Source organism: Nymphaea colorata, chromosome 12 (assembly GCF_008831285.2).
Source record: "Nymphaea colorata isolate Beijing-Zhang1983 chromosome 12, ASM883128v2, whole genome shotgun sequence".
NCBI classification, from domain to species: domain Eukaryota; kingdom Viridiplantae; phylum Streptophyta; class Magnoliopsida; order Nymphaeales; family Nymphaeaceae; genus Nymphaea; species Nymphaea colorata.
The window spans coordinates 9,916,157-9,939,924 of NC_045149.1; the positions used below are offsets into that span (position 1 = coordinate 9,916,157).

A 23,768-nucleotide genomic window follows, 5' to 3' on the forward strand; every position below is an offset into this window, starting at 1 on the left:
ATTTAATTGATTGAGCACCAAGTTTGTCTCTATTGGGGCCAAAGATGTGGACAAAGCAAGTACGCCCAAACACTTTGGGTTGAAGAAAAAACAAAGGTCTATCTGGATAGAAAAATTGAATAGAAATTTGATTGCTAATAGACGATGACAGAAGACGGTTAATCAGGTAACATGCAGTGAGAATGACATCACCCTAAGATTGAGCTGAAACACAACTATGTAACATGAGAGTACGAGCCATATCAAGTAACTGACGATGTTTACATTGGGGCAATACCATTTTGTTGAGAAGTATGAGGATATGTAAATTGAGAGAAAATTCCGTATTTAGTGTAAAAATGCAGCAATATATTGGATTTGAACTCAAGAGTCAAGAACATTATCAGTGCGAATGTTTTTGACAATGGAACTAAATTGAGTCTTTATTTCAGTAATAAATTTTGAAGAATACAAATAACTTCAGACCTGTCTTTTAACAAAAACACCCAACTAAGATGAGAAAAATCATCAATAATGACAAGATAATACTTAAACTTAGCTCGGCTTACAATCCAGCTAGGCCCCCAAACATCAACATGAGTAAGATAAAAAACAACATGACTAGACAGGCTAATACTTGAAGGGAAGCTGCTTCTAGTGTGTTTGCCCAATTGATAGGCCTCACATTGAAATGACTCAGACACAAAAATATTAGGAAGGACACCGCAAAGTTTGGACAATGATGGATCAAGATGACTTAGTTGGAAATGCTACTGATACGGGGTAGGCTTCAATAGAGCAGTAGATGTCACAATCTTTACTGGTTCCGACATTATGTAAACTCCCTTCTGCTCACGACCGCTACCAATCGTCTTTCCAGTTTGCTACTCCTGAAAAAGGCATGAACCAAGATCAAATATGGCTCTACAACGCAAATCATTCATAACAGACAGAAGGTTAGCAAGAAACTCTGGGGCATATAAAACATAGGAAAGAGAGAAAAAACTAGAGAGTTTCACATCCACAACTCCCATAATAGGAGAAAGCTTCCCGTTCGCAAGTTTAACATGTTGAGGCTGTGAAAAACGATGCAGTGAGGTAAATAAGTGAGGCTGACTGCAGAAGTGTTTCGAAGCCCTAAAATCAACAATCCACACGGTACCTAGTTCACGGGAAGTACTACCAAGAGATAAAGAAGAATCCATCACAATAGAGGAGGCAGCTGCTGACACCTGACGTTGTGGCAAGGAGAGACCAGTGAGCCATAAGCTGATTATACTCTACCTTGCTCATGGTCACAGTAGAGCTATCAGGAGTCGTCATGGAAGGAGTCTCTCCAAGTGGTGTCGCAGCTCGGTTAGCGCCTACAAAAATCTGAGAAGTGAAGGTCTTTCTGCCACTTGAAGTACTAAATCCTTTGCCCTGAGAAGTGGAAGCAGGATGACCATGTTTGTCCCAACACCTATCTTCTAAATGTTCCAATTTGCCATAGTATGTACACTGAAATCACCCTTTGCCCCTACACCACGACCTGAGCCTCTTTCCCTTGTGGCCTATCCACGCCCTCCATACACAACTAAGGCAGCAGTAGGAGCCTCACTCTGGGGTTGAGAGAGAGAGACAACCAATTTACTAAGTCTATTATATGCCTCAACAAGATTTGGAATCTCTACTCCAGTAAATGTCTGTACTTTAGCTACTTCAAACTTAGGTGACAGACCAGTCAAGAACTTTGCTACCATTGTCTGCTTGAAATGCTTCTTGTAGCATGCCTAACAAGGAGGTCGAAGGGCCTTCAATCGTTCTTACGTTGCTTTAACTAAATCAAAGTATTGAGACAATTCCAAAGTTACCTTGCTACAGTTTGAGCAACTCCTCAACTTGTAAAATTTTTGAAACATTCTTATCATGATAATAAGTCTGCCTCAAGAATGTCCACATGTGTTTGACAGTTGTGTAGTAAGCAAGGGTAGGGGCAATATCAGACTGCCTACTATTCATGATCCATGACATAACAATACTATTATCTTCTTTCCATCCCTGTTTTAACAGTTGGTTCATCTTCTTCAATGACATGATCTTTTTGATGTCCTACCACATACATCATGAACATACGTGACCAAATTTCATAGTTGTGACCATCTAATTTCATAATAGAACCATAAAAGAAGGGATTTGCAACAACTTTGTATTCATTATGAGACTCAATCTTAGTGTTGTCTACCATATTATACTGCTGTCCAAGGTTCCTCGTGAAACACAAAAAACAGAACTACACAGACTGACTAGAAGATACAACAGTAAATAGGTACTTTCCATAGATTGACAACAACCATGCAGCAGCATATAGTTAAGAACTTCCTGCTGATTTAAAAAAAAATACCACTTTATAACATAGAAGGTTGGTCCACGGCAGGCGGAAAACTTGTCATCTTCGGTCACTTTTCATGCTCCAGTTAACTCCACATGTAGTTCACGACAGTCTGATCACATATAACAGGCCTAACATCCACGCCACATGACCATGTGAGGGTCTGATCATATATTCGACATCGACATGATCAGACTCCTCTAAAGCTTACTGCTGTTCCCGCAATCAGCAGGAGGCCACAATAGAGATGACCAGGCGGGGAAGAGAGATGCCAAAACTTAGCAAGTTAAGACACCAGTTTGGCGTGAATTTTGAACCATGCTGTTCGACTGATGTATTTTGGCGTCCATCCAACTTGAAGACCAATTAACCATGTTGCATCCACGTCCACTTCAACAAGGCATTGATCTAGGGTTTCGATTTTTTTTTTGGTTGAGAAAACCCTAGATCAATGTTGTAAAAAGCGTTTCGTAAGCCATATCGGTCTGGCTTTAAGATACGTTGTATCATAAAATATCTTAACGTATTGTAACCGTATTGTATTTAAAAAAAAATTAATCAGAAAAAATAAAATTTTTTTGAAAAAATCATAAAAGTCAGTAAAAAAAAAAGAATAATATGTTCTTCATAAAAAACATGTTTTACAGAATGATAGACTTATTATTGCTATAAAGTTATGGACCTTATGGTTCATCATTCATAAACATCAAAATTCATAACAATATCAATCTAAAAATGACAACAATCCATAATTTCATAACCATAGATTCATAAGTCGTAAGGTCCATAAATCTATGAGATAGCACATCAAAAAACAAGTTTTAAATGATGTGTATTACATCAGAGGATGATAATGAAATTGTGAAAATGTTCAATGTCAATATATATAAAATGAAAGCTCTCTCGACTCTCATTCATAATCTTCATCATCTTCATTCTCATCCTCATTTCCATCTTCTTCGTCATCTTCATCTTCATGAATTTGAAGATCCTCACCAACATATCCAACATGCTCTCCTTCATCCGTAATTTCTGTTGCTTCAACTTCAAGTTTGAAGCATTGAAGATGATCATCAGCAAATGTTGTAGTTGGCTCTTTCTCAATCCATGGTTCTAGATCTTCAAAGTTTTCTAAGCTGATAGGATCAAACTTGAGATGTGTGCTTTCTTGTTGATGTTTTTTTATAATTGTCTATGTTAAATAAGAGAAAACTTGTTAATAGATAATTATATAAAACAAATGTAAATATTAAGCTGTATTACCTTTGTTTCAACCTCATATTATATCGAACAAAGACAAGGTCATTCAACCTTTTATGTTCAAGCTTATTCCTTTTCTTGCTGTGGATATGTTGGAAAACACTCCAATTCCTTTCGCATCTACTAGCATTGCATGTTTGGTTGATGACTTTATTTGCAAAAAGTCTTAGGTTTGGACAATCATGCCCAAACCTATTTCACCACAAATCTAAACAAAATAAAACAAATCTCATGTAAAAGTTAAAACAACAAAAAAGAATCAAAGGTAACAAATGCAAAGTAAATTAAAATTTTTTATGTATTTACCTAGACGCATGGTTGTCTTGGCTTGAACGACGGAGCTTATTCCCATGTCTCCAAAGCAACTATCATATAGATCCAACTCATTGTGCACAACATCTTGTACTCTAGAATCTTCCACTAACACTTTCAACACAATTTAACAAGCCATGCGTGACTTCTCTGTCCTTTTTAAATGTAGCAGAAAATCTAATTGCAGGATCTAGATAGTAAGCTGCTGCATGAAGAGGTTGATGAAGCTTTCCAGTTACCTTTTTGTCTATAATCTTCCATATGGGCATATATAATTTTTTCTTCTCTTTTAAATTGTCTCAAATTACCTCTTTTACTTTATCCATAGCCTCATATAAGTACCCTATGGAAGACCTATCCTTGTTATCAGCTAACACTAATGGAACACAGACCTTCAATAGCTTCACACATGATTATCAAAATTCGTTATTAAATATAATATCCACAACTAAAGAAGATTTTTTTTTTATGAGCATGTGGATATGCAACCCATTCTTCACTAGAGAACATCTGCCTCAACGGAGTTCTTTGTTTCACTATACTTTGCACAGTCAATACATTTGTGGCAAATCTAGTTTGTGCAGGCCGTATTAATTCAATTCCTTTTGTAAATTTTCTCATCAAACTCAATATATATGCATAATTATAGATAAATTTTGTAATCTCTTGGAATTGGTCAACAACTGTTTTCATATCATGGATCTCACTAAGATCTTGAGACATTAGATTAACACAATGAGTGGCACATGGACTCCAATAAAATGTTCTATACTTTTGAAATACCATATTCTCTGTATAATTTACAGCATTATTTGTAATAAACTGTACAATGTTTGCAGGTCCAACCTCTTGTACGACATTATCAAAAACATTGATCAAAATCTCAGCAGTCTTAGGAACATCAGACAAATCAAGAGATTTCAAGAACATTGTACCTTTAGGGCAATAAACAAGAAAATTCACAACTGTTTTTGACCGTGTATTAGTCCATCCATCTGACATAATGGAGCAACATGTTTCCTTCCAGCTTAATTTCAACTGATCACAATGTTTCGATACTTCTTTCACCGTAGCTTCAAGAATTTTGCCCTTCAACTGATGATATGATGGCATTTTGAATCTGAGGTCTATAGAAGCAATTGCGTCTGCCATGACCTGAAACTAAAATGAATTAGTTGCATTAAAGGGAATACATGCATCATAAAACCCTTTTCCTACCGTCAGTTGTGCCTGATGTAGCATATCTTTGGATGTCATAGCAGCACGAATCTAGGGTTGACAAACTAAGCTAGTATAAGAAGGGAAAAAGTTTCTAATAGAACCAACACTATACCTACCACTAGGAACTCTACCACTAGGTCGATGACCACGCCTAAAAGAAGGTGCACCTCTTCTCTTCCTTCCAGATTGATCTCCTTCATACATGATTCCTTTCCCTTTAACTCTTGAGCTCTTCACTTCTTTTCTTAGACTGATGTCATATTCTTCATGTTCAACGTTTTCATCAACTTCTTCTTCTCCTTCATCTTCCCAAGGCTCATTATAGCCTTCATTTGCCTCTTCCATTTCTTTTTGTACCTTCTTTTGATGTAAATCATTAAGCATATCTAAACATTGTTGATGCACAAATGGAGGCAAAGGTTTGTTTGATTTTCCAAACACATGGAGGTACATCAAAACGTGTCCCTGCGAAATGGTGTTTCATTCTAATAATCCCTCCTGAAAATGTGTTCTCACATTAATTCTTAACTGGTCATTCTCCTTCACCCTTTTGCACCATTGCCATGTAGGATTGAACGATGCCATATCTTCACACAAAAACGAAAACCTATGGTAAACTTAACGAAAAACAATCAAAATTTTTTAATCTGCATTAAAAATATACGAATATATGGTAAAAGCAAGAGATTTCATACCTTATGGAGAAGAAATAAAAAAACCCCTTCCCTCCCAATGTTGAATCAGCCACCCACACACAAATCTACGATGAAAATCAATTATTTCACGGTGAAAATCGATAATTTCCCTTCAAAGTGGCACAATGTCGAGGGTTAAAAATGATGAAGGGGCAAGTTTTTATAAAGGGAACACGCAAAAGGGGTTCGGAACTCCCTTTTTCGAAATCAGCCAGTATTGTGCGATACGGGGCATGTATTGCATGCACAGGCATGGTACACCACCTGTTTATGATACATGTGGTGTATCGTATCGTATTTTGTAAACGATACGATACGTATCATATGATATATATATATAAATTTGCACTAGCACCAACATGCAATGTGGGTTGCAACATGGGTAATTAGACCTACTTAAAAAGTGTGTTTTTTGCTTGCTTAGTTGATATTGCTTCAAAGGTTCCTTTTTCTTTTTGTTGTTTAATCATGTCCTTTGTACGTCATTCTAAAATTATGTGCTCTTCTTGTCTTGGTCTTGTTGCAGGTCTCAGGCTTGAAATCAATAACTGCAAAACATTTAGCTTTGGCAAGCCAAGTCATCAGCTTTTTCTATGCTCTCATGCCAGGTAGTCATTTTCATTATTTGTTACGATTCGGAGAGAGGCATGTGCCTGGCTGTCAAATGTATTGATGAATTTTCGGCATGTTTTCCAAATGCCAAACATCTTCCTGATAGTAACGAGAATATGATGCATTCTGAAGATCAATATAGTAAAAACTTTAGTAACTTTCCCAACAACTTATTTTATAGACAATTGTGAGTGATTTATAGACAAATTTAACCTTTGTCTTGATATGGCACCAAAAAAATGACACTTGTCTGTAATTTCTTATAGGATCTTTGTAGAGAAAAAGGTTCAAAAATCCCATTCCCAATTCATTTTGCTGAAGTACTTATATTTTCCAATTCCATTCTTTTTGTTGGCGCCGTGCTATGCCTTTACGAGATGTCACTTTTGAGTCAGCACTTGAATCTGGCCCTCACTTTCTAAATGTCACATTATCTCAAAGCGATGAAAAGAACTGAATATTGTTGTAAACTCATAGAAAGTAATATTGCGAGTGTTTAAATGTCAACCCTGTAAGAATTTATGTAAATGCCATGATGTTTTGCCCCAGAGGGGGTTTGGCTTGGTGAAGTTGGAACTTGGCTGTGGGATGGAAAATTGCAATTTGAGATCTATGTGAATCAACTCTTTGCACAAGCTGAAGCATGTATAGGCTCTAGAAGTGAGGGTATTAGCTACAAGGTGCTATAACCCTGCATGAATTGTAATAATGAAAAAAATGCCTTATTAGTTATTCTCTGCAGTCTTTCAAATGAAAAAATTGTTTCTTTCAATTTAGTTTATCATATTAATGATTGTTTTTTCTTTTTTCATAATACATAGCATTTTTCAAGCCTTGGATCTTGTTGTACATGGAGTCTTGAGAAATCTTCGAGGATCAATGATCCATAATGTACCATAATTTTGGATGTTGGAAAGTCATTTTTCAAACATCAATAAACACGAAGAAAGGTGCCATTCTTGTTAAAGAAACTATGCTGGATGCTCCTGTAATGTCTACCTGAGAACATGTAGCTTGTAATCGATCGTTTCTGATAGATTAGGAGAAGATTATACTTTGATTAACCTCGAAATCTGCCCTAACTCCTCTTTATATAGACTAGAGGAGAGAGAGAGAAGATACAAGAGAACCATCTAAAAGAAATGTTATTACAAAAGTACCCTCTTAAACGTAAAACTGAATATAAACACATCTTAACACTCCCCCTCAAGTTGGAGCGTATATGTCAAATAGGCTCAACTTGGAACAGCAGCTTTGGAATGGTCCCCTTGCAAGAGCCTTAGTAAAGATATCAGCCGTTTGCCCTGTAGTTGAAATGTGTGAGGTACTTACAAACCCCTTTTGAATCATGTCTCTGGTGTAGTGACAATCTACTTCAACATGCTTGGTTCTTTCATGAAAAGCCGGATTATTAGCAATAAACAGTGCAGCTTTGTTATCACATAACAATTGCATAGGAAGAGGCACTTCGACAGTAAGATCCACTATCAGGGATCTAACCCACATAACTTCAGCAGTACCCTGAGCCATAGCTCTATACTCAGATTCTGCACTTGATCTGGCAACCACAGTTTGCTTCTTACTCTTCCATGTAACCAAGTTGGATCCAATAAACACACAAAATACAGTGGTGGATTTTCTGTCCGAGGGGCATCCCGCATAGTCGGCATCAACATACACAGATATAGTGAGTGAGGTACCATTCTGAAAGAAGAGTCCCATTCCTGGTGAATTCTTTAGATACCTAAGAATCATCATAGCAGCATCCCAATGAACTTTCTTGGGCTTATCCATAAATTGACTCACTCTGCTAACAGCATAGGCAATGTCAGGTCGAGTAACAGTGATGTATAGGAGCTTCCCAACAATCCCTCTATACTGTATCGCATCAACATCTTCAGTATCATCATCATACAAGCGGGTATTGATATCCATAGGCGTGGATGCAGGTCGACACCCCAGCATCCCTGTCTCTTGCAAAACATCAGTAACGTATTTCCTCTGGCACATGATAAGGCCCTTTCGATTTCTGGCAAACTCAATACCGAGGAAATAACGTAGTTCACCAAGGTCCTTGGTGACAAAGTGTTGTCCAAGGACATCCTTGATGTTGGAAATCCCCTGATCATCATCCCCTGTAACAATGATATCATCAACATAGACAAGAACTATCACCGTACCTGTAGAAGTCTTCTTGACAAAGAGGGAATGATCGGCCGAAGAACGTCTGAAGCCCTCATTCTCAATATTCTCTGACAATTTCTGAAACCAAGCTCGAGGACTCTGTTTCAGACCATAAATCGCCTTTTGCAATCTGCACACTTTCTGACACTCCCCCTCAGCAACAAACCCTGGTGGTTGCTGCATATACACTTCTTCATGTAAGTCACCATAGAGAAAGGCATTTTTGACATCAAGTTGTGATAGGGACCAATTCTTGCTGATAGCCACAGCAAGGAGAATCCGTAAAGAAGCATGTCGTGCCACAGGAGAGAAGGTATCATAATAATCAACCCCATAAGTTTGGGTATAGCCTTTAACAACCAGACGAGCCTTATATCTGTCAAGGCTGCCATCCGCTCTGTATTTGATAGTAAAGACCCATCTGCAACCAACAATGGCTGCATCAGCTGAAGGAGTAACAAGGGTCCAGGGTGCCTCTAGACTGAAGAGCATCCATCTCTTCTTGCATAGCTGCAGCCCATTTTGGATCAGAGAGAGCATCCATGGGATTCTGTGGAAGAGCAATAGCCGACAGCCCCTTGACAAACTGTCGGTACATAGGAGTGAGTCTAGCCATGGATAAGTGACCAGAGATAGGATGCAAAGTGCAACTGCGTTTGCCTTTCCTTTGAGCAATGGGCATATCAAGTTCATTAGGAGCATGAACCTGCTCGTGACATTCTCCTATGTCATCATTACATAAAAAATTGTCAGCAGAGTTTGTGTCAGGAATGACCTTGGGCGTGCTGGGTGAAGGCACAGGTGCACAGTGAGCAGGCGCAACAGGTTTAGTACGACGTTGGTAGACAGCCCCAAAGCGTGAATCAACTGGTTTTGGACAACTCATGAGAGGTAGAGGAAAATGGACTTCATCATTCACTTCAGGCGCCCTTAATTGAGTTCCATTTGGGGAGAAGAAAGAGGTTGACTCAAAGAATGTAACATCAGCACTCACATAATACCGACGAGTAGAAGGATCATAACATCGATATCCCTTTTGAGTGCGGGAATAACCAACAAAGATCGTTTTGATGGCCCGAGGAGACAACTTATCTCGCCCAGGACCAAGCAACTGAACAAAGGCAACACAGCCAAAAACACGAGGTGGAACAGAAAACAAGTCTCTGTCAGGAAAGAGGACAGAGATAGGAATAAGGTCTCCCAACACAGATGACGGCATACGATTAATAAGATAGCATGCTGTGAGAACAGCATCTCCCCAGTAGGAATGAGGAACATGGCTATGTATGATAATGGTTCTGGCAACATCAAGAATATGACGGTGTTTCCTTTCAGCAACCCCATTTTGTTGGGAGGTATAGACACAAGAGGTTTGGTGGATGATACCCTTATCCCTGAAAAATTGTTCTAAAGAGGAAGAACAGAACTCAAGAGCATTGTCAGAGCGCACAATTTTGACACAAGTATCAAACTGAGTCAGAATTTCATTGATAAAATTTTTGATTACATGACCCACTTCAGATTTATTCTTCATAAGAAAAACCCAACTAACACGACTATGGTCATCGACAGCAACAAGATAATATCGATGACCTTGAAGATCAGGTGTACGACTCGGGCCCCAAACATCAAAATGAAGTAACTCAAACACAGAATGACTACTTCTACTGGGCCGCGGAGGAAAGGATGACCGATGGTGTTTGCCCAACTGACAAGACTCACATTGAAAAGAAGACTTAGGAGACAGCTGAGGAAGAACATGCAGCAGTTTCTGAAACGGTAGATGTCCAAAACGTAAATGCCAAGTATAAGCCGAAGATGAGGATGACCTTGAAGAGGTAGACCCAGCAAAAGGAAAGGGATGCACTAGCCTGTAAAGACCTCCCTGTTCACGGCCACTGCCAATCACCCTGCCCGTCAGTATATCCTGAAACACAAGAGAAGAGGAGTCAAATATCGCACGACAGTTTAAATCTCTGGTAATCTGACTGATAGACAGTAGGCTATGTGGGAATTCTGGTGCATGAAGAACATGTTGCAACGGCAATGATGAAGTAAGTTGGACCTCTCCATGTCCAACAACTGGAGAATATTTGCCATCTGCTAGAATAACCGAGCGACCAGGTGGAGTAGGGACATAAGAAGTAAACTGGGCCTTGTCTCCATAGAGATGTGTCGATGCACCCGAATCAATGAGCCAATCTGTAGTGTTAGTAGCAGGAGTATAGTCAGAATACATACCAGATGAAGACGCACTGGCAGCAGTAGTGATAGTAGAGGTGGTCGGATCAGGAGCTTGTTGAGTTCTATCACCAATCAAGTTTCTCAACTGAGAGATAATATCATCTGCACGTAACTCACTGGAGGAAACAGTATGCTGAGTCTTAGGCTGCTCTGGAGAATCAGTAAATACAGTCTGATTTGCAACAGCTGGACGACCATGTTTCTGCCAACACTTATCCACAGTGTGACCAATGCGATGACAAAACTGACATACTGGGCGCGAAGTGGTATTGCCACGACCACGGTATCCTCGTCCTCTGGCAAAGAGGGATCCACCTCTGCCACGAGTAGCAAGCATAGCAGAAGTGGTATCAAGAACAATCGACGCAGGGATAGGAATTCTGCTTAGCCTACTATAAGCCTCATCAATAGGAGGAATCGAGGGACTAGTGAGCATCTGATTCTTTGCTGATTCATAAACAGAGTCTAATCCAGAGAGAAATACCCCTACCATAAGCATATCTCTATATGCCTTTTGTTGTTCACACTTACATGCAGGAAAGTAGCTATTTAGTCTCTCAAACATGGACTTGAGACTAGAATAATAAGTATGAAGAGGTCGACCATCTTGTCGCATCTGAAGAATATCATGATGAAGCTGCATAATTCTTGTTTCATTCCTTGCTTGTGAATAGGTGGCTGCAAGGGAATCCCACATATCCTTTGCACTTTCCTTATGCAAGACTTCATTTGCAATGTCTTGAGAAAGAGTACCAACAATCCATACCATAACCAACGAATTATCTTTAAACCAAGTAGTATATTTTCCTACCTTCTGTACGGGCTCGGGCTCCAATATGAGATGTTCCTTCTCATGAGCGATCAAGGTTCTTTTTACTTGCATGGCCCACATCTCGTAATTTCCCCCATCCATTTTGGTGATAATGCTGGAAAATGGGGAACTCTTCATCTCTCCCGACGATGCAAAGGAAGAGGTATTAGCTCCACTGCTAATTTCAGACATCTTTCAACACAAAGGAGGACACCGAGCCACGGAATAAGTGCAGGCAACAAGGAATATAATCACATATGTAAAGACAACATGCTGATCATCGAGTAATAGCAGTCAAACGCACGAAGTAATCCATAAGTCTGATCGGCTGGAAGAGGAGGTAATAACAAGCTGACAACGCTGATCAGACACAAGCCGACGAAGAAGAACGAAGAGAGATACCAGAGACGACAGCGAAGCAGCGGTGGCAGGCAGCGGCGGAGCAGCGACGGTGCAGGGCAGCAGCGAAGCAGCGGCAGTGCAGAGATGCTGCGAGAGCAGGCAGAAACGACGGGCGAAGATGGCAGCGACGGGCGGAGATGTTGCGAGACGCGAGCAGGCGGCGGCGGGCGAGGACGCGATCCGGCGGCGGCGGGCGATGCTGCGGCGAGACGCGAGCAGGCGGCGGCGGGCGATGACGCGAGCAGGCGGCGACGGGCGATGACGGTCGTGGTCAGGCGGCGACGGACAGAGAGGGCAGCGATGCAAGCGGCGGCGACGGGCGGAGATGGGCGGACACGAGCGACGGGCGGAAGAGCAGCGACGGTCGTGATCAGGCAGCGGCTGGCGCCGCTCAATCAGCGACGACGCGCTGAGGAGGAGGCGGCTGGAGCTCTGATACCATGATAGATTAGGAGAAGATTATACTTTGATTAACCTCGAAATCTGCCCTAACTCCTCTTTATATAGACTAGAGGAGAGAGAGAGAAGATACAAGAGAACCATCTAAAAGAAATGTTATTACAAAAGTACCCTCTTAAACCTAAAACTGAATATAAACACATCTTAACAGTTTCTTTTTGATTGGTATAGTTGCTTATGATGTCGATTGAGAAGATGTACCTTATGCTTTTCTTCTTCTTCTTCTTCTTCTTCTTCTTCTTTCCAGTTTCATTAGTATCCCGAAAAGATATGCTTAACCTTTATCAATCTAATTGAGAAGGTTTACCTTTGTACTCTAATATTTGTGAGTCTAGTTTATCCTGGGCCTCCTAATATTTATGTATCGATGTCTTAGTAAGGAAACCTACCTTGTGCTTATTTTCCTGTGAGTCATTTCTGTCAATTTATCATTCATGTTTTTTAATTTTGAAATTGTGCCTTGTACTTTGATTTTTCTTTTTGATGGGTCTAGTTGCTCTGGACCTTCTAGTAGTATTTCTGTGTGTGCATGTGGGATTCACAAACTATCTTAGAGACACTACGTTTTGCTAGTTCCTTTTGGGTCTTCCATCTATCTGACCCTAGACGCAACTGTCATGTATGTGTACCTGGTTTCCTGTAGGATTTGCCATGTTGATTGAGTTTTTGGTGGATGTATACGTTCCACACATGAGACTGTGATGTCTGTAGGATTTTGTAAGTGTCAGAAAAGGAAAGCTTGCCATAACCAGATTTTCTTGATTCTATCTTGCTGGAGACTATATTTTAATTCTTTGAGATTTTTGGTGAATATGTATGTGCTCTGTACATGAGATTTGATGTCTTTGGAGATTCACATGCTTCAACAAAAGGAAGGCTTTACCCATGTACTGGATTTTCATGATTCCAGAAATAGTACTTTTATGTTAGAAGAACGTGATAGATTTAATTGATAGCCAAATGAAAAATGTTCAAGTTATATAGGTAGAGCTTTCACCTGTCCTTTTCCTGCTCAATGGTTTGATGGCACATAAACATGTACATCTATTTCCTTGCTTGCTCTTTCCTCCTTTGTTCAATTACTTATATTGGATTCTAACTCATCTTCCCAACCTCTCTCTTGTAATGAAGAAATGAGGTGCATCCTTTTTACTAAAGTACCAGAATCCCGAAAAGCCTTGTTATCATCAGAGCTTGACAGAGTAGCACAAGTAAGTACCTTTGTTTCTTTTTTACGTTCATTTTATCTCCTGCAGATGGAAAAATAGATCAGTTGATGACATTCAAAATCATTTACTTGGTGCAGAAAAACCAAACGTCACATACTACACATTTTGTTTCTTATGGAGCCTGAGACTTGCTCTCTTATTTAATGTGGTTATAGAACCTAACTATTCTGGGTGGTAGAAGATCTTTAGGTTTTGTAAACACAGTTTTGTTATAGGTCAAATACTGGATTCATGCATTAAGCACCAGTTCGTGTTATTTTAATTTACTTCTATGAGAATGCTTGAGAATCACTTCACATTGTAATTTATCCTTGAATAAATGCCTTTCTACTATCAGGACTATAAAGTGCATCGAGATGAAATCCATGCAAAACTTGTTCAGATAATGAAAGAAAGATTATTGGTGCATCTACGAGCACTGCCTCAGATTGCAGAGAACTGGAATAAGACGGAAGATACTGATCCTCAACCCAGTCAGTTTGCACGTGCACTCACTAAGGTACTTAGCATTTTTTTGCAGCCTATTTAGGAGGTTTTATGTGTTTTATGTATCTACATTCACTAAAATCTGGAAAGCTGTTGCTTGTGATACTTTTAAGTTTGTTAAAAACGTAGTCTTAAATGGAACAACATTATCCTAAATATTGTTCTGCAAGAAGTAATTTCTGCTTAAGTTGGAGAGAGGTTAACCAATGTACTGTGATCCTTCTGTAAACACTCAAAAAGTCAACAAGAGATAGTCTATTCATGCTAGAAGTATGCCTTTCCTTTTCTAACTCTGTTGGGTCAATACCAAGGCTTGCCTTGCCACTTTTTGCACCTAAACCGGCTTTCAAGTATCACTGGTGGCAACTGAAGAAAGTATAATTTGGTCTAGAAACTATATTTATCAATGTTTAATTGATCAGAGCTTTTTACTGTTCAACCAATAATGACAAATATGGTTCTTTGGTTTACTGCAAGGTTTTTCTCAGGTATTAATCAGAGTTTTCTTTCTCTTGGGAAAATCTTGAGAATAAAAGAGAAAGAAAGAAAATTATAGAAAATATTATGACAATGAATTGTTTACAAGTATACTTGTAACTACATTGACAAACATTAAAAAATGTTATGATGTCAAAGAAATAAAAAAGTTAAAATCTATTGAACAATGATTTTGAAAATTCTCATGGAAATATCTTGAAGATACTGCAAAGTAATATAACAATGCTTTTTAAACAAAATTGAAGTTGGTGACATTTTCTAGATTTCGCAATAAATTCGTTAAATTTTGTTTTTCTTTTTCCATGGCATTCTATTTGTGCACGTATTTTGAGCCTAAACTAGGTATACATCTAAGTTCATGTTAGGCTTTCTGTCTTTTAGTTTTAAGTTTCCTCTACGTGATAAAGGAAATAATCATCCGTCGAATTGTGTTGTGTCCCATTCAAACTTAAAATTTCCATCCTGTCTTGTAATTTCAGGAAGTTGGTGTGCTTCAACGTGTGTTATCACGAACTCTTCTTGAGGAGGATGTTATAGAGATATTCAGGTCTGCTTCTCTAGGCTTGGTCAATTGTTTTAGCTCATTACTTGTAACATAGATATTTTTATGTAAAGCTCCTTTTACTTTTCTAGTCTGTTCATGTCACCTATATGCAGCTGAGCTTTTTAAAGCTTGGAGCTGATTGCATGTATAACTTGAAGAAGTGAATGTTGTTCCAATATTTTGCTTCTGTTCATTCAATGCTTTAGCTTTTACATTGTCCAGCTTGGAAGCAACAATTCTACTGGTATGCCTCATTTAGGTTTTAGTAGCACATGTGCATATTCACCATGCAAATTAATGTCATACAATTTAAAGTTCTAACACCTTATTTTTTGGTAAACTTAGGATCTGTCAATGTTCATTGTTCAAATCTTATAATATTGTGAAATATCAAGACTATAGGCTTGGATATATTTAATTATAGCAGTGATCAAGGAACGACATAAGATGCTGCAGAGATATGTTTTGACTATGTAGTGATTGTATCATTTAGTGGTCATTCTTAAGCTCAATTTCTACATGTATAATTTTAACTGAAGCTCACTAGTGTTATTTTCTTTGCTAATTTCATGCTAATGTCACCTATAGATGCTTCTGTAAGTGTTAGTTCCCTGGCAACATTGTTTACTATGGTATCAGAATATAATCTATGTGGCACCTATCTCCTCAAAGGGGACAAACCTATTTAGATGGCTCAAACAGTTAGACTTTTGTGCTCAATGCCATTTGATTGAATATAACATACCAAACTATGTGACTCTTGGAACACTTATTTGAAATTTCTCCTAACATCTTTAATCCTTAGCAAAAAGATATTCGTTACAGCAATTTATTTGTATGATCTTCTCAAAACTTTTGGTTGACCTTCCATCAATGTTTTTGGTAACAGCAACCTTGTGCTCATTTTTTATCCACCTATAGACCCCGACAAACCTTTCCCACCAATATGATATTGTGCTAGAATGTTGGAGAAAGTGACAGAGTCAAATTTCTTCTCTTCCACAATGAAATAATCAATAATCTTGCGCTAACATCTAAAGGAAGGCTTATAGACCAAAGAAGATTATTCCTTGAAGAACAATCAAGATCCTCCTTCAAATATGAACCACGATCGCAAGGACATTAGTTGCTTCGGTTCATACTTAAGAAGATAATGGTGGTGGAGCAAACAAGATCTCCCTTCAAAGAAGAGCCTTTCCTCCACAAGCATTTTCCCAATGCAGCCACCAACTTGGTACCGTGTCATGAAATGGTATGGATAAGCTCACAAAGAGATTTACAATAAATCTACACTTAGCAATAGGTTCAGACTTCACAAGAACATAAAATACAAAGACTCTCAAATAACTTAAAAAAAGATATGGAAGGCCAGGCATCACCAGCCTCAATACAAGAGAGGGAGTCAACCCCTATAATTACAAAACAATAGAAGAGGAGCTGGCTTTGATGGCTAAAAATCTAGCTGTTGGAGATAGCGTTTTACATATACAACTACATAACTTAAGGCATATGTCTATACATATATAATACAAGGAAGGCAAATCGTATTTTGACAATTTGTGGCTACGATGACAACCTTGTGGTGGTTGAATAACAGAACAAAATGGATAAGGTTGTCTTCAGAAAAGAAAATGGTTTCAATTTATATTCCACTCACAAAGATTCCTTTAAAGATTTGAACCATGGCTCAAAGACAAACCATTGGTGTTGTATGTACTGCTAAAATTGTTGGACCATGTATTCCTTGAGGTAGAGCCCACCCACGAGTTGGTAAAGGGGCCTTGTTTATTCGATTCTTTCTGTCCTCAAAAGCTGCCTGATCCAACAGGAGAGTTGTCAAAAGTCCAGCCAGCTAACTGATGCTTTCTCTGACTTCAGCCTTTACGATCTCTCAAGATTAGGATGGCTAGGTGGACATCATATCATAGATTTAGGAAATATGACCTGCCTGTGAAGAACAAGTAGCTCAATGACCAGCCCTCTCGTGGATGGACTTTCAACTTCTTTTGCCAACATGTGTCCTTACTGCACACCGTGTGACATGCATGCCTTTCAAGCTCCTAATACCAAAACAAAACCTGTAAGGCAAAGTTCCGGCTGGCATTGAGGAACATAACTTTGCATGTAGTTTCTTCTGAAGCTGCTGTATGGCTTACTGCATAGTATAACCTTTAACATGAAAAATTAGTGATGCATTTTGCACCATTAGGTTGGAAATAATGTGGATAATTGAGTAAAAGTGAGTTTGTTCATTTTGAATTGCTGAGCTCTCTTATAGTTAGTTAGAATGTGTCAAAGCGACTAAGTGTCACATAAAATTGCTTTTGTCAGAGAGAAAAAAATGGAAAGTGCAGTTTCAACTTTCAAGTAGTATGGTTTTGAATTCTTACATTCTTTTCTGGTGCTTTGAGTATAACCTTCTTAACTGAACGATCTGCAGGCAAGTGACGGAAATTTTCCATTTACAACTGACAGAAGCATTTTCCAAGTTAGATCTTAATACACCACAGGCAAAGAACAGGTACTATTCCAGGCAATGTGTAATGCTGTGCCACAAATTATTATGCTTCAATAGCTACAAATTCCTATTATTAATACATACACTAAGCTGAGTGAGTCGTTTTACCAGACTTTTCCGAGACATCCAGCATATTCTTGCATGTATTCATGCACTTCCTGCACCTAAGCTAAGTGGTGAAAGCATACCAAAACCAGGGAAGCTTGATGATTTTTTGGCTCAAAGATTTCAGAGCGAAGCTGGTCAATGAAGTCAATTGTAGATTAACAAGTTGGAAAGTTCTTTACCAAATTTTTCTATCCTGAGGGACCATCATTGCAGGAGACTCAGTCAACCATGAAGCTAAAGACATGCTGCTGTCTCCTAAAAAATTTTTGAGGTAGGTATATGTGGTTTCTGCAGATTTTGTCAATCACCATTTGTCTGGAGTGCATACCCTAAATTGTTATATAGATCTTTTTGTTCTCCACACTACTCGAGTTTAATTTCTCTCAGCTTCCTTATAATATGTGGACCTTTATTTAAGAGCTATTAACCATATGTGTATCAGGTTCAAGTTATATGCTTTTGTCTTTCTTCCTAGCCAGGAATTCAACTAAACATGTTGATAATTCACCTATATTTGCGAAGGCAACCCTTGGCAACTTGTTTTTTAGCCTTGGTTCTGTATGCTCATCTCTCCCCAATAAATTGCTACAAATGAGTTTGCCGATCAGACAACTAAATTATTGGGCAACTTCCTATGCTTTAAAGACTTGAGGTTGGAATATGTTGGATACAGTATTGACTGTCTGGGTTGTAAACAGTGGATTCTGGTTGTTATATAGCCATTACCACATTAAACAATCAAATATTGGCTAATCAAATTTGTCAGTACTTGAAACTGTTTTTTCACGTGATTGGGTTTGGATGTCTGTAAGAGCCATTTATCCAACAAATTTTTGTTAGAAATTGTCATAACAGTTGAATCAAATTTCTGCCATACGTGTTTCCCTTGTGGCTGAATATATGCCCTTGAGAAAGGGTAAACTTTCATGTGTATGTCTAGCTATGCCACTTCTTACCATGAGCATATTATGTGAGGATTTATTCACTGTATAAATGAAGCTAGCTTGCAATTTGATACATGTCGAAGGGAGAAAGTTTAATATTTGAATTCCTAATGATACCTCTAGATTCATCTTTAAGCTCCATTTCCATGATTAAATTTCCTAGATATCTCTGTCAACTCAGCCTAGTTTGGTGCTTGAGATCCCCCAAATAGTATTTGAAAAGAAAGATTTGCCATTTCTTTTAGTGGTGGTTTGAATTTCGTTCACTGTTATCCCTTGCAAATGTCATAGGAACAATATGCAGAGGCAGGAAAGTTGCAACTCCGTTGGATAGTGAGATAAAAACGGCTGGATTAGAGTAGTTGTCTTTATATCCACGTGAAGTTATTTCCATCTCTAACTTTTTAAACTAGATGGTTTATTTGATAAAAGAATTTGTTCACTTCCATTTTCGAAAACAGTCTCTTCATTCAAATCCCATTTTGATCGAATTTCATGTCTTTCTGATGCATTTGCTTGGTGCTTAGTTGTTATAGTTGCCAAGAACTCACCATGGTTATGTGAGCAACTGGCCGAGAGATTGTGGGGAAGTCTGCTTTATTATTGTTTATACCTTCTTGTACATGTTTTCATAGACAATGTCCTGTGAATATCAATGTCATCTTTCAAATCTGCTTTCTAGCAATAAATAAAACTTTTCTTGGGCTGTAATAGTGAAACCTCACTTCTTGTTTTGTTAAGAATGGCAAGTGTTTTATTGTACTTTTCTTTGGTTTGAGGTATAAGGCTACGTCCTTAAAGGGCATGGCATGTGAGTCCATAATGGCAACAGAATATTTCACAAGATTACCATAACAAAAGAGCATGAATTGAAACTGAAATTCTAAACTGCAACATGCTTTAAATGTCTCTTGCAATGGATATGTCTGTTCAGGCTGGAGTGATTACTTCATCAATTTTAACTGATGTTGATATCATAATTTGTCAACAGATTTTTTGTCTATTTCACAGGTATAAAAATGCGCCCATGTCTTGGTTCTAAAAGATCCTGAATATTAAGTGCTTCTGTATACTGTATTATTTCTTGGGTTGCTTTGCATAGGATGATGAAATGCTTTGGGTGCAAAATATAGTGAAACCCATCTACATCAAATGCACTTAAGGAACCGCTACAGATGACCTTTTGCATCAATTACTTGACTTGATTGCTTTTTTCCTTTTCTGTAACATTTCAGAGTTTTTTTTAGTCGGCGAAGGCATACTTATTTAACATCAGATGACAATGTAATGCTTAAGCATGTAATAAGTCAAAACACCTGGCTTATTCTTCCACATTCATGATACTTCCAGCTTCAGTAATGAATGTTAATAGTTCTTCTCTACTGTTATGAAGAACCTGCTTGCTCTGAGAGATGCAGGCCATAGCTGATAGTTTGATGAACTTAGAAAAGCTACAAGGAAAGTATTATTCCAATGCTGCAATGAATTACATCAGTTTCTGGTAATGCCAAACAGAGCACCAACATAATGGCAACTTGCTGCACACCACCTCGTTCATGATTAATATTTTATAAGAAGCAATGGGGCTCCCTCTGCTATGTGAAAGCGGTTTCATCCAAAAACAATTTCAATATTAATGCAGATGCTTGAACCTCGTTTGTTTTACTAATTGTCAGATGCTCTACTTACATATTTTATCGGATGATGACTACCATCTCTCTGACTTCCACCTTTCATAGAATATCCTAGGATGTACAAAAGAAATATTGATACGACTTTTGGTACATGATGTACTCGAATTGTGGTGAGGTCAGCAAGGTGTTTCATGTAGTTATTTCATGTGAAAAAACCATGTGAGTGTCTAAGTTCATGTTATGTACTTGATCTCCGTTACTTCTGTTTTTAACTTGTTTGATGTTTCATTCGTATTAAACAGGTGCTGGTCAACTCCTGGAAGATGATTGATGGTACCGCTGCCTTCATGGTCATAAATAAGCACAAGCATCGATGAAATTCTATAACTTGGACTAGTCGAGTCTTGCAATTGCCCCCTTCTCAGGATGGCTTCCTTACACCCCCTCCCCCCCCCCCCTCCCCCCCCCCCCAACCTACCTTTCATTCTTTGGACTGCCTTCCTAGGAATTTGCTCTCAATTTTCCCCACTGTACCATGTTTTGTTTCTTCTTTGCCTTTGTAATTCCTTCCAGCCATATACTCGAACCTCTTGTTTTTTCCCACGAGTAACTATAACAAAATTAAGTTGTAATTCTGAGACCTTTGTAAGAAAATGATGCCATTACCATGCTTGTAATAATTATTATTGTAATTAAGTTGAAGAAGAGTGGATTTCATTTCCATGCATTGGCTAAATGAAGTGAGCAAGCCTTGGATCTATGTTTCGTGACTACCGCAAGCATGGCAACAGTTCTTCCATGTCGCCAAAGATGGAAAACCCATTACGACAATGGGTCCAGTCGCCTGGTGTGGGCAACTTGTGAATACCCTTATGTTAATAGAACATGGCCAATTCAGAAGCCATACAAAGCATCCCATGCTGCAATACTCGTTGGTGGTCTTGAGTTGGTCAAAACTTGCAAAATATTCGTTCTGTTGAAATTTTGAAGGTGATGTACTCTTGAATGTTGGGGATGTCAAACTAGGCAGTAACTGTGTCGTGCAGGCAAGAAAGGATAGTTCCTTAAGCATGACTCCGTCATGAATCCAAGTCATCCACTTCATCATTCTTCTAATACTATGGTAGCACTCCTTTAATCAACGTACTCGATTGTCTTGTAATAGAAGAAATGATCTTGCTACTCGCGAAGGTTGTCGAACAAGTGAAAAAGGGGAAGCAACTTGCCTGAGTAGAAACTGAAAAATTCCGTGAGAAGTAAGAAGGGCCGAGTCGGTGACCCGTGAAGTCAAACGAAAGAGAAAAAAAAAATGAAAGCACTCTCTTTCTCTTCTCTCTCTCCTCTGCATAGCATAGCTGGTTGGGTAAAGTAGTGTATAATGGGCATTTTTTTTTCTTAATATCTGCGGACACTGCTCTCGTGTTGGCATTAAGAGTTGAATAGGGCTGAGGAGGACTTTTAGTTTAAGTGGATGGGTGTTTATCCCTCCTCTTCCCTTCTTCCCCACATTCTCTCTCTCTTTCTCTTTCTCTCCCCCCTTCTACTGTGTATGTGTAATGCCTTTTGATTCATAAGCCTAAACCACCACACATGAGGGAGGGAAAAAAAAAGGAAAAGGAAAAGTAGAATAGTCGAACTTGAGAGTCCAAATAGTTCCACACGATTAAATCGAAAAAGAAAAATATTCCATGAATTTTTGTCTTCCGGGGGAGAGAGACAGACGTTGCCGGTGCAGATGGTTTCTCTGGCAACCAGTGACTTCCCTTTTATGTTATAGATCCCTTTGGCAACAGCTCAAAGGAATAACAAAAGGATAGTTCTCGTTTGTGGTTGATGACCATCCGGATGTTAAGCCCACGCGCATTTATGAAAAGATGACATTCCTTGGCTACTTTATTGTTTCCCATCTCACTTTAATTCCCACATCGTTCAATAATTTATGTTTAATGAAGGGACGTAGACTAACCAGCCTCCTTTTCAGATTGGTTTTTTTCAACCTTCTATCTCTCACTCATTTTTTTTCTCTTTTTGTTCCTTGAAAAATGTCCATGCCTAAGAATGCTGGATAAGAAAAAGAAGGGACTTAAAAAACCAGTGTCAGAATGAGAGTGATTTACCCCTCTCTCTCTCTCTCTCTCTCTCTCTCGCTTTCTCTCTCTCTCTCTCTCTCTCTCTCTCTCTCTCTCGTTTTTTCTCTCTCTCTCTCTCTAGCATTTTATACATTTCAAGTTCATTTGCGCAGTTAGATTTATCACGAAAGGCACACACACATGGGCGAGCGGAAAAGTGAAGAGGTGAGGAAGGGATTATTGCCAGGGGAAAGAAAGCACCGTATAGAAAAGACGAATGACCAGCTAAAAGGAATCGGGAATGTCATGGTGCAGTAGCAGACCTACTTGTTGCGCTCATGTGGGCCGGTTAGTGGCCCATCAAAAAACTTATTACAGTATCTCGAGATCACATTGTTGAATTATATGTGGTGCCCATACCAAACTTGTATTGTCAATTCAAGCACTCTTGGGCCAAAAATCGTGGCTCAGCCACTGCCATGATAGCAGCGGTAAAATAGTGGAACAATGAGGAGCGAGTAGCAAAGTTGAAAGAGTAAGACATATATATGGTCGTCATTGGTTCAGGTATAAGGGTTAGTCAACATATTTTGTAAATAGCGAAAGGGGCTGAGAGCAGGGGACAACCGATGTCAAACACATGCATGATATAGTCAAAGAGTTTGCAAGCTGAGGTGTAAAGAAGCCAATGTGAACTATTAGCTAGAAACCAGACGGTGATTTGGCCATTTTCAGAAGCAAGGGAGGAGGAGCATGTACAAAGCTAGTGCACACAAATTAAAAAGAAGGTCTTGGGCATTGACTGGTGCATGTGGGGAGAGCCTGCAAAAAGTAAGAGGATGGACCCATAGTTTTTTGGGTGAGTGGAAGACTAATCCCATCATTGGAATGAACGCTGAAGTTTCTTTCTTTTTTCAAAGGGTTTTGGGCGACTTTGTACTATGCTTTAACTCGCACATCAGTAGTCCTTCCTCCTTTTGCAGCACAAAGAGTTGACACTATGGGAGTTCAAAACGAATACTAGTTACCTACTAGCCCTTATCATGTCTGTTGTGTCAACCCCCTCAAAGATGATGATGAAAGCATAGATGATGCAGATGGAATAAAAATAGATGAATGCCAAGGGGACAGAAGGGTACTTTTAAGGCACTTGCCATGAAAGCATTGGGAAATATGCTATTTGTTGGA

At 38.8% G+C, this 23,768-nt stretch overlaps 1 protein-coding gene across 1 annotated transcript in view; it reads left to right on the top strand.

Moving 5' to 3' along the window:
- The window catches only part of LOC116265703 (vacuolar protein sorting-associated protein 54, chloroplastic), a 48,419-nt gene extending 27,185 nt beyond the window's left edge, over window positions 1-21,234 (top strand). The window contains exons 13-19 of the mRNA XM_031646512.1: window positions 6,365-6,446; window positions 13,682-13,761; window positions 14,117-14,278; window positions 15,243-15,310; window positions 17,748-17,828; window positions 17,937-18,204; window positions 20,814-21,234. Of these exons, the coding sequence (XP_031502372.1) occupies window positions 6,365-6,446; window positions 13,682-13,761; window positions 14,117-14,278; window positions 15,243-15,310; window positions 17,748-17,828; window positions 17,937-18,075 (612 nt within the window). The 3' untranslated portion in view covers window positions 18,076-18,204; window positions 20,814-21,234. The remainder of the gene's footprint in view (window positions 1-6,364; window positions 6,447-13,681; window positions 13,762-14,116; window positions 14,279-15,242; window positions 15,311-17,747; window positions 17,829-17,936; window positions 18,205-20,813) is intronic.
- The last annotated feature ends 2,534 nt before the right edge of the window (window positions 21,235-23,768 follow it).